General features: G+C 36.9%; 1 protein-coding gene across 2 annotated transcripts; it reads left to right on the forward strand.

Annotated features, from left to right (window-relative positions):
- Positions 1 to 7,671: 7,671 nt before the first annotated feature.
- LOC131303641 (uncharacterized) lies at positions 7,672 to 9,898 on the forward strand. 2 transcript variants are annotated; one of them, XM_058330598.1, is made up of 5 exons: positions 7,690 to 7,899; positions 7,975 to 8,078; positions 8,471 to 8,596; positions 8,946 to 9,217; positions 9,665 to 9,884. In XM_058330598.1, the coding sequence occupies exons 1-5, from the start codon at positions 7,785 to 7,787 to the stop codon at positions 9,783 to 9,785; spliced, it is 738 nt and encodes a 245-aa protein (XP_058186581.1). In that variant the 5' UTR covers positions 7,690 to 7,784; the 3' UTR covers positions 9,786 to 9,884. The 2 variants fall into 2 exon arrangements, with proteins under 2 accessions (XP_058186582.1, XP_058186581.1); XM_058330599.1 differs by lacking the exon at positions 8,471 to 8,596 and having other exon boundaries at positions 7,672 to 7,899; positions 9,665 to 9,898.
- Positions 9,899 to 11,445: the final 1,547 nt, after the last annotated feature.

Here is an 11,445-nt window from a genome sequence, read left to right on the forward strand (position 1 = left end):
AAAAATCAAATAAAAACAAAATGAAAAAAGTGGAAAAAAGTCGTTAATGGAATGGGATCTTGAGACAGAGTAATCCAAATTGTGCCGTGACAATCTTTATTACGAAGAGTGGTATGACATGAAAATGTTACGTGATATTTTGAAAGTATTCGATAATTGGCCGTTTTGGTGGACCGACGAGAGCACTAAATAATCGCTCGAGAGTGTTTGGTGCATACGTTTGATGCACTCGTAGGATTTCCATATTGTAGGCAAGACGGACTGGGGGGAGCTGCTGTCCGTTGCAGGGACAGCAGCGTGCTGTCTCGGTCGAGGGGGTCCCGCTCCCCCAACTTCAGGCAAGACATACCCCCAAGTACTAAGAAGTTTGATTATAAAAAAGGGGAAAGTCTACAATACAACATCTTAAAAGGGTATACTATATGCATCTATTTTATGATTCATTCATAACATTTTAGTATTTTTCATAATTTTTATTTCAGAATTCATAATTTTTCAGCAGTATGATTCGTAACATTTTCATTATGATTCATAATATTTTGGTGTATTTCATAATCTTTATCCGATTCGTAACTTTTTAGCAATACGATTCGTAACATTTTTTCTACAATTCATAACATTTTGAGGATGCATATGATACATATCCAAATAAAGGATATGTATTGTAGTCTTCCCCATAAAATAAAAAGTGCTAAGAAGTAAGATTCTCACAATTGTATATACAACTAATCCATGGCATGTTTGATAACAGATACATTATTATTTTGGGGATTCATAATGAGGTGAGATTCGAATTATAATTGGTAATAAGGTGAGATTGTTATTGAGGAGATGAATCATTTATTTATATTTGTTTTGCACAGGATTAAAGTGTTGTAAATAACAGATATTGTTTTGGAGATTAACAATCCCATGGAACAACTATTTCCCCAGCAAAAATATCTGCTAAATTCCATATTTAGCACTGTACAACATATCGGTATTTGTAAGATATCTGCTAAATTTCATATTTATTGCTACTATGTTATTTTTGCACCGTACAACATAACATAAAGATTTACTCAAAAGAAAAATAAAGTTAAACATTGTTATGGTAACGTCCATTATTAACCGATATCGATCGGAATTTGAGGAAATAACAATAATATTTCATAGTAATATCATGCTGAGATTTAATCATTATAAGCTCGCTGCCCTTTCAAATCAACCTTGCAATTCCTGTCCTGTCTTTAAAGTATATGGCAGGTGGCTCAACTCTGTCCTAACAAGTGGAAAACACTTGCCTGCGCGCAAAATCGTCAAGACGTAAATGATCGATCAAGACGTGTAATTATTCAATGCCTTTGGAAAACCACTATTCAGTATCCTGTTTTCTTTCTCTACCAAAACATAAAGGTGGAATCACACACTTCGCCTTAAGTCCCACGACTCCCACTCCAATATTTGGCGAAGAAGGAACATGAACTAACACGTAGCGATACACCAAGGACATTGAATAATTTTTCGGTCGAGGCATGGTGTGGGAGGAAAATTGTACTAGTAATTTTATCTGTTAACACCGCCCCTTGAAGGTCAGGACAGGAATTGCAAGAGGAATAGAGGATGGTGAAGTGGGAAAGTCATTATCTGACAATTAAATCAAGATTATCCATTCATATCTTCCCACTTCATGGGTATTAAAAATGAAGAAAATCCACTCTTGTTACAAAAATACTTCTCCCTATTCAACAAAAATATCTTCAAAATCTAAAGGCGACCATAAGTGACTAATTGAGAAACTAGGGAACGTACACGCCCATCAATTCCGGTCTCTGTCTTTGTTTTCTTGTAAAGAATTGTTGTATTATTATTTTTTCTATAAAAATATCGACTTAAAAATCGGGTGCATTGCCAACTCCATTCAACTAATATATGGAGTACAATAGATATTGTTCATGATACCACATATTCAAGATATGGGGATTGTCTCGTAGGATTATGCAATCTATATATTTATATAGTAGTATACAACGTGTTCTTTTGATTTTTTCTGATTGAGTTCTGTGTAGTAGGGCTGATTGCATAGTTGTTTTTTTGTAAAGGGATTTTATACCTTGTACTTTGTTTCTCGGTTTGAGCCTAATAAAATTTGGGAAATGATATTGGCACTCCAAAAATTGATGCAAGCACTCCAAAATCCGTGTAATACCAAAGCCACTTTTCTTTATTTTTTGGAGTGTCTGCATCAATTTTTGGAGTGCCAATATCATTTCCTTAAAATTTTGTGCACTTATAAAATAAAAAAAAGAAGAAGATAATTATTGAGCCTAAAAAGAAGAGAATGAAAAATTTAACTTATTTCCTTTCTCTTTTCCAAGTACAAAAGGGTTGGTACTAATTGAGGAGTATGAGGAAAACTTCTAAAAGCAAGAATGCTAAAAGTCATAAAGCATTCAACGGCCTCCACTTCAAAAGCAACAACTGCGGTAAACCGATGCTTTCCCACACCATCCTTTACGTGCTTTCCATGGATAAAGTCTATTTTTCAATTCTCCTTTTCTCTTTTGAGCACTCTCGTTTTTTGGGTCTTGAACTTGAAGGTGAAATTACAAACTATGACCTAGCCAAGAGGTTTGAACTTTGAACGGGAGGCCTAGTTATCTTGTAAATATATATATATATATATATATATATATATATATATATATATATATATATATATAGTCCAGTTCCCTTGAGGGATCCCGCACGGGCTTACCGTGCGAGACTCCCATTTTCCGATCGAATTGGGACGATCCGAGCCGCTCAAAGTGATCAGAACGTGATTTTAAGGGTGCTCGCATGAAATCAGCAAAAAAAATGATCGGGAAGGGCTTGATCCTAGCAGTTTTTTATTAAACGGTTCAGTAAAAAACTGCTCGGATCAAGCCCTTCCCGATCATTTTTTTTGCTGATTTCTCGCGGGCACCCTTAAAATCACATTCTGAACACATTGAGCGGCTCGGATCGTCGCAATTTGATCGGGAAAGGGGAGGTTCGCACGGTAGACTGTTAAGGGATCCCTCACTGGATCCGTGGTGTGTGTGTGTATATATATATATACTGTAACCAAAAAGAAGCATATCATATACAGTATATATATATATATATAAATGTAAAAAAGATACTACCGGTCCAACGTACAAAAAAACCAAACCAAAACAAAATACAAAATACAAAAAAAGACGCTTGGAACCAAAATGATGGAGCCGAACGCATCGATCACACTCGTGAGGGTGGGTGGAGTGACCAAGTAGAGAGGCCAGGTATGGATAGGGCAACTCTCAAGATAAATCCACCGCACGAACTTGAGTTCGTTCCTGTTGCAGGCTGAAGGGCCGAAGTCGCTGACTAATGCTACCACTGTCGCCGCTGAGCTGGTTCCAAAGACCCAAATTTAGAACCCTAGATCTTGCTTCTAAGTCCAAAAATGATGGAGAGAGTGAGAGATCTTATCTCCCTAAGAAAAGAGTCTCAACCACCTCACAACCATTTTGGGTTTGTGCATTAAAAGGATCCATCTTGCCCTCTCTAATCAATAATTGCTTATGTGAGTAGTTAAATGGAATAACCCTCTTGCCCATCTACAAAAAAAAAAAAAAAAAAAAGAGCCTACTCCAGCAGCTTATTTATTCTCCATACTTTTACTAATCACACCCTAAGATTATGTGTGGGAAAAATAATTTGTAAGAATGTCCAAAGAAACATATATAGATGACATATGCAGATGATGAGAACAAGAAAAGAGGAACAAACTAGTACACCCTCTGCCCAAATTTTTGATCCGGTTCACAAAACGATAACTTAAAAATAATGCAATCTTTAAAGAAAAAATTCAATCTTTTTTTACAAATTAAAAAAAACTCATTAATATCTAGTAAGTTTTTAAGACCCCGATTAGGGGACCGGACAAATATTTTGCGACGGAAGGAGTAATAAGAATGGATGAAGTATCGACAGAAACATATCATATGGACGACATGTACATGCTGTGAAAAATCGATTGTATGAATCGATTTTTAGTAGAGGAGGTGAGATACCTGATGTTTTAAAATTGTGGTGTGACTAGGTGAGATAACTCATTGAACCCATCCCCCTAACTAATCTAGTTTGACTATTATAAGCACCAGGCCACCAGGCTCCATCATCATCTACGTACGTACCAACACTATACATAATACACCACCTACTTCCCAGCACTCCATTTCCACCCCCCATCATCATAATCACCCAAACCACACCACCGTCCACTCAAACCACCATTCCACCCCCCACCTTCTCTACAAAAATTGGCCTTCCTCTCCCCATAATCTACTCAAAATTTTAAAAGCATATATATTGAGAGAGTGGGTGCAAGTATTAGTATAGTACCAGTGTGTGTGGAGAGAGAGAGAGTGAGAGAGGGAGGGTTTACCTTTGAGACTCATTTGGAAGGAGCATTGTGAAGGGGTATTCTCCAATACTGCCTATAAGCATGTGGGGTCAATTTTTTATATCTTTAAATATAGATCTCAAAAAGTATACAATATGGATCTTATTTCATAGTTTTTGATTAGTTTTATTATTCAAAGTTTTTAAACTCATGAAAAACATTATAAATTGAAAGATATAAGTAATGGAAAAAAAACGAATTTCAAAAATTGCCATCTATTTTGGGACAAAGGGAGTAAAACATACATTTATCATTAAAATTAGCAATTTTGATAAACATGAAAGTTGTACCTCTTAGTGTAGTGTACCTAGACTTATTATTGTGTTATTGTTCAAACCCAATTTAAATTATCTCAATCAAAGTTCTGAGCAAAGAGTTATGCCCGAAATATATTTGGTCACAAAGTGTAATTCATAAATTTTGTCACCAAAAGTATTCATTTGGCAACGAAATAAATTTTCAAATTCCAATGTTGATTCCATCCAACCAAACGCACCCTAACAGTATTTTCAAATTTCTAATGTTTTAATCCAGGAATTTGTTTACAATGAAACTATGCTTCCGCTTTTATTTAGTAAAAAATGTGACTTTTTATTAATTAATGAATAATAATTTTTCAAATAACGTTTTAAAAAATCGGGGTATCACATGGCGTCACCTCCTTTATCACGAACGAAGCCATACCAATTATACTATATTGACATCACAACCGAAGATGGCTTTCAAATACGCAACGGGGTTTGCTGTGGATTCCACGTTCAGATCGATGTTAGTTGGGCGCAGTTCTCATGCTTTTTTGCACATTCGATAAATTAAGTGTTCTCTTTTATAAAATAAAAAAAAAAAAAAAAACAGAAGATAAATTAAGTGTTCGTTCACCTACTCCATTATTTTATCTGATCAGAGACCATACTCAAATGGCCATGTCGCTATCACCACATATTCGGCTGCCCTGGATTGCACTTGATACGCAATTAAGTAAATCCCATTTTTGTTTTTTGTTTTTTTTACCTCGGCAAAATCAACATTTTCAGTTGTAGCTAGTTCTGTTCCGCTAAGGTTTCTTATTTTCTAAGTACTTATTTTTCGTTTTACCAGACTGGTCATTCTTGCACAATACATCGCATTTAATTTAAAAAATAATTACGTATTTTAAAAAGATTTGAAATCCAATTAAATATATGCGAGTACACAATACATACCACTTGGCCATCATTCCTCTTGCCTGGACCTCATATTCTTGGGCTACAAACCCACACATCTAGTACGTTAAATATCAGTCATGCTACTCACATAACAACTCACATAGATTCTGTGCACAGATTGCAGTGTGGGGCCCACTCCGGATCCCACACAAATAATTCGATCCATTCATTAAATGTAAAATATTCTTTTGAGGGTCTTCGCAAAAAGTCAGCTCAATCCGATACCTATAGATTCTCAATCAAGTTATCTAACTTTTTATTTAGATTTCAGGATAATGAAAAGTTAGATGATTGGATTGAACACTTATAGATATTGAATTGAGCTGATTTTTTGCGGAGGTCCTTTAAAAAAATATTTTACATTTAATATTAAATCTGTGTGAGTATCATTTCTGCATTAATACAGAAGAAGAAGAATAAAGAAACACGCAAGAAATGAAACGCACAGATTTACACGGTTTGGGAAAATTAACTATTATGGTCAAATTATTAATTAAGAGAGGAATTTTCATTAATCATAAAACCACCCTTAAAAATGAAAACCCTGACGGCCTTACATTAGTAATTTACCCATGTACTCAATGTAACTACTATATCCTCCAAGACTAATCACTACAACATTTACCAGTCTTCTTTTTTCATTTTACGCCAACAGATGAAATGTTAAACAATAAAAGGACCACATTAATAAATACAAAAAAATTCATTGTAGCAAGCCACCAACAAGCGGGTTACTCATTGTCTCATAACCACTCAATTAAAATAAATAATGAATAATAATGTTCCTAATGCATAATTTGTCTCTATGAAAATGGTTGAGAGATATCACGTAAGCAATATATACCATGTAGTACTCTGGAAACGCTGAAAATAACCCCATTGTATGGCGGAGCTAGCTCTTGTCCAGTTTTAATTTGTTCAGTCTCGAGTTCGGTTTGGGCCTTTGTGGACCTATCTATCCACAACATTGATCGGAATCGTTCATTTTGTAGAGTTCATTGAATTTATTGTTTATGTAGCTTGATTGAACATCGATAAAGACATGATCGAAGAAGATTTCTACAAGAAAAAAATGAACTTATTTTTCATCCCAATTTTCTTGTACAAATTTGTTTCACTCATGTGCCTATCGATAATCAATCAAACTAATTTTTAACGTGAACAATAAATTCGAAACAATAAATTCGACCAACTCTATAAAATAAATGATTCCGACCGCAAAAGCCCAGACTGAATTCGGGACTGGACAAATTAAAATTGGACAGGAGCCAGCTCCGTCACACAGCGTTCAGAAAACATCAATTTGAAAGCTTGGGATTGAGCACACCACATTTGGACATGTCGGCAGCAATTACACGTGTTTCTCGTTTCCATTGACATATATTATACTCCCGCGTATTTGATTGATTGAAAACCCTTCTCACATTCAAAACCATTTTGGAATTCTTTGTTTCCCATTTGACGCCCCCCTCCAAGTTTCTTCAACACGGCACAGATAGAAATTGCATATTCTTCCGATGGATTTCGGGTTGGTGCTGTGCAGTGAGATTTACTATACCATGTTACGTACTTTCAAGCCGTCGGATCGTGCATCCGACAATTTGGATCTCATTTCGACAACTAACGATCGAAAGCTGTTTATTGCCTAATTGAGATCCAAACCGTCGGATGCACGATCCGATGGTTCGAAGGTACACAGCGTAGTGCTGCGCACACCATTATACAACATCATCTCCCAATTCCCTTCGAATACCCTTTCGTGTTTTCTTTTCCTTTTATAGTACTTATAGCGACCGAACCAATTTACGTATGCACATATTTTTTAGTTTTTCCGTATAAATTGGTCTCACAAGATTTGGTAATATCTATAAAAAAAAAGGTCCCAAAGACCGAGACGGAAGACAAAGTAGACCCTTAAACCTATTACAATACGAAAGAGAGACTACATTGAAGAAAGCAAAGCTGACTTTCAAAAACCGATATCAAATCTCTGTATGGCTAGCTGTACACACTACATGCTACACAGACAAACCAATATATAAGCAAGAGTAAGCAACTACAAATATTACGGACGTAATATTCATAGTCGCGAACGGGGAATCCCACTTCCAATTTTTGGATCAAAGGAAATGTACAAATTACTTGCTCATCACTCCCAATCACAAGTTCATGACTGTCCGGAAACTGGATCATCCAATCCTAATATTCCGCCGGAGTTCCTCCGTGAGGCGGTGTTCGCCGGAGGTCGCTCTCTCTCTCTCTCTCTCTCGCTCTCGATGATGATTGTCTATCAATGTACTGAAAGAATTTTACTCGCAGAGAGCTTCTGGAATCTCGAAGCAGCATATGGGCGTGTGGACGGAGTTGTCAAAACTGTTACAGGATACTGCGGAGGATCCCTCAGAAAACCCACTTACAGAGAGGTATATGATATTCTCAAGAATGTATGTTTGTATGTTGTGTCTATATATATGTATGTAACTAGCAAAGAATTGACACAGTAGCAGTCACCTTGACAACTAGAAATTTCAGGAAACCTTCGGACTAGGTTAACCTACGTACGCGTTATATACGTATATAGTGGTAGTCACCGGACACATATCACGTTTGTGTCACACCCTTGTGCTACCAATTCTTATGTTGGGTCGGTCAATACGTTTAATTGTGCTTCTTCGGTGGACGATGGAATTAGTTTCCCACATTAATCGATCTGTTGGAGCACGTACCCTATTTAGACACACACATGCATATACGTATATATAGATGGGTGCGTGCATATGAAAGGAAATTTAAAATGTAATAATGTATTTGACAGGTTTGTGAAGGAAGAACAGGGCACACTGAAGCTGTGAAAGTCACATACGATAAGAGGAAAGCCTCATACACATCTCTGTGTGATGCGTTCTGGGAAACCCATGATCCAACCAACAAGGAGTTCCTTGTAATTTCCTCCCCTCAATTTTTTGTTTTGGTATATATAATCACGGTTATATCTAGATAGTGTTCTGATCAACATGTCAGTTCTGTCCTGACCATTTATGATAGATCACATTGAAACATGTAGACCAGAGTGCTGAACATAGGCCGTTGAATATGGATCTTATTTGATAAATCTTATTGAGATCTTTTAAACGGTGTAAAAAAATCCAAAAATTATTTTTTATTTTCATTATATTTGAATTTGAAATTACATTCTTTTTGAAAAAAAAAATTTAAAAGGAAAACAGAATTGTACGTGTTTTTGTTGACTTTCATATTACGTAAGATAATGTAATCATTTTTGTGGGCAGAATTTTGGGATAAGTACCCACCAGAGGTCGGCGATATTCTACTCAACAGAAGAGGAAAGGAGAAAAGCACAGGAGTCAAAGATCAGACGGCAGATGAAGCTCAACAGGAGGATTGTGACAAAGGTCATCGCATCGGACAGTGCTGATTTCTTCACTGCAGAGAACCAACACCAGAAGTATTATCTGCAGAAGTATTATAGGTTGTGTGAGTGTCTGGGACTCAGAAGCACGGAGCAATTTTCGGAGTCAAATATTGCTTGCGCACTTAATGGGTGAGCCAGGTTATTTTTTATTTTAATGAGCAATGGTATGGAAACAGATTATCGCGCACAGATTTGGACATAAAATGCCTTTTGAAATTGTCCGACGCAAGTGAGAATCCGTCATGATAGATGTGCGGCTCGAATACATTGAACGGTTTCAGATGCGTCTTTTTTTTTCTTTGTCCGATATGCACTTCCGTCTGTGTCCGTAGCATTTTCATTTTACCACCCCGAGGTCCCAGGTTTGACTCCCCCGCACTGCGAAAAAGCCCTTGGAGCCGCCCATGCGTAAAAACCCTTTTGGTTAGCAAAGACTGGTGGGGGTTGTTGAGATTTAGCCCCGTGGTGCGCGCAAAGTGGTCCGGGGACACTAGTTCGGGGGCACTCTGGATTTATTGTTCTTGTTTATACTATTACTTCTCATCTCTCTTATCTTAAAAGAAAAACTTAATGCAGGATTTTGGCAATGGATGGAGGACTAGTTATTGGTCGATTAGCAAAATTCATCGAAACCCGCGAGTTGTTGAAGAAGACCAGACTAGCAATTGAAGAAGTAATAGTTGAAGATTTGAGTTGAAATCAAGAAGAAGAAGCTAACTTGAAGGCCATGTTATAGATTTTTGATGGCAGAGGCATATTTTTTGTAACTCCAAATCTCTCTTTGGATCGAAAATAAAAATAAAAATAAAAGATCCTCTCTTATTTCGTTTTTAAAAAATTCTAAAATCAGCTCAATAGACTGACAATAATAAGTGTGTAAATGTGTATTAAATGATGTAAATAATACATAAAAATACGTATTTTCCTTGTCTTATAATGTATTTATCGTCAGTCCACTCGGCTGACGATAGCAAGACTGTTCATTTTTTTCCTGTAAGATGGTGTAAATGACATGACTAGAAGACATGCAATGTAAATTTTTTTTTTCCTCGAGGAAACGTCATATGCAAATATATAAAAATTAAAAAAACGATTACACAGCCCAAAAGTGACTTTACTGAACTACAACCACCAGCTTTCAAGGTCAGCCCGAGTTCGGTAAGAAGTAGCACCATAACTTATGTTTCTGATCTTATTGACAATTCCACAAAGACTTGGAAGATGCAGCTGATCAAAGAAAGTTTCAATGAAGAAGAGGCAACTGTTATTCTTTCCTTGCCTATTAGTACCACGCAAAGAAGGGATCGCAAAGTATGGCACTACTCCCTAAATGGTGTATTCACTGTAAAATCTGTTTATTGCTTTGAAAAAGAGAGCTTGATCAATGAGCTAGATAATCACGGAGCTCAAACTAGTTCTGTTAATGTGATGGCACTGATTTGGAAGAAGTTATGGGGCTTGCCTATCCACCCAAAGATCAAATTTTTTGCTTGGAAGTGTTTCAATGAAGCTCTAGCAACCAACTCAGCCCTAACCGCTAAGAAGGTACGTTCTGATCCAATTTGCTCACTGTGTGAAAATGCGGAGGAATCTATTTGTCATTTGTTGTTCCGATGTGATTTTGCTACAAAAGTGTGGATTTTTTCACCTTTTCATCTTAGACCTGAGGAGCTTGAAAACTGTAGACATATGTCTGACTGGTGGCATTGTTTTTGCGATCATATCCGTTTAGCTCATCTCCCCGTTTCAACATTGGGTCTTGGCCTTTCATATTGCTGGTGGATCTGGAAAACTCGAAACGATTTGGTGTTTAATGGTACAAGTTGGCCTGCGGAGGCAGTTAATGAAAAGGCACAAGCCGATTTTTTTGAGTTTCTAGAGGCTAATGTCAAGCCTTCCCCTACTCAAGTGGCTTCTTCAAATCCTGAGACTTTGGTTTGGAAGAGACCTAAGGAAGGCTTGATAAAAATTAATGTTGATGCAGCAGTATCAAAGGCAACGAGCACTATTGGCACAGGAGCAATTGCTCGGAATGCGAACGGCTCCATTTTGGGAATCTTTATTAAGTCATATGAAGGTCTCACCTCTCCACGGCTTGCGGAGGCTATGGCAATTAGAAATGGAATGAATTTGGGTGTTGCTCTGAATGTAGGACGTGTTCTTATTGAATCGGATGCGGAATCGATTGTCTGAAGCTGTTCCATGTCAAAAAATCCACCCACTGATATTGCAGTTTTGGTACAAGATTGTTTAGCTTTGAAGGATTCGTTTCAGTTGTGTGATTTTAATTTTGTCAAACGTGATTGTAATAGGGCTGCACATGCTTGTGCAAAGAAAGCCCTTTCTTATAGTTTGTC

The sequence above is a fragment of the Rhododendron vialii genome, chromosome 10a (assembly GCF_030253575.1).
Source record: "Rhododendron vialii isolate Sample 1 chromosome 10a, ASM3025357v1".
Taxonomy (NCBI): domain Eukaryota; kingdom Viridiplantae; phylum Streptophyta; class Magnoliopsida; order Ericales; family Ericaceae; genus Rhododendron; species Rhododendron vialii.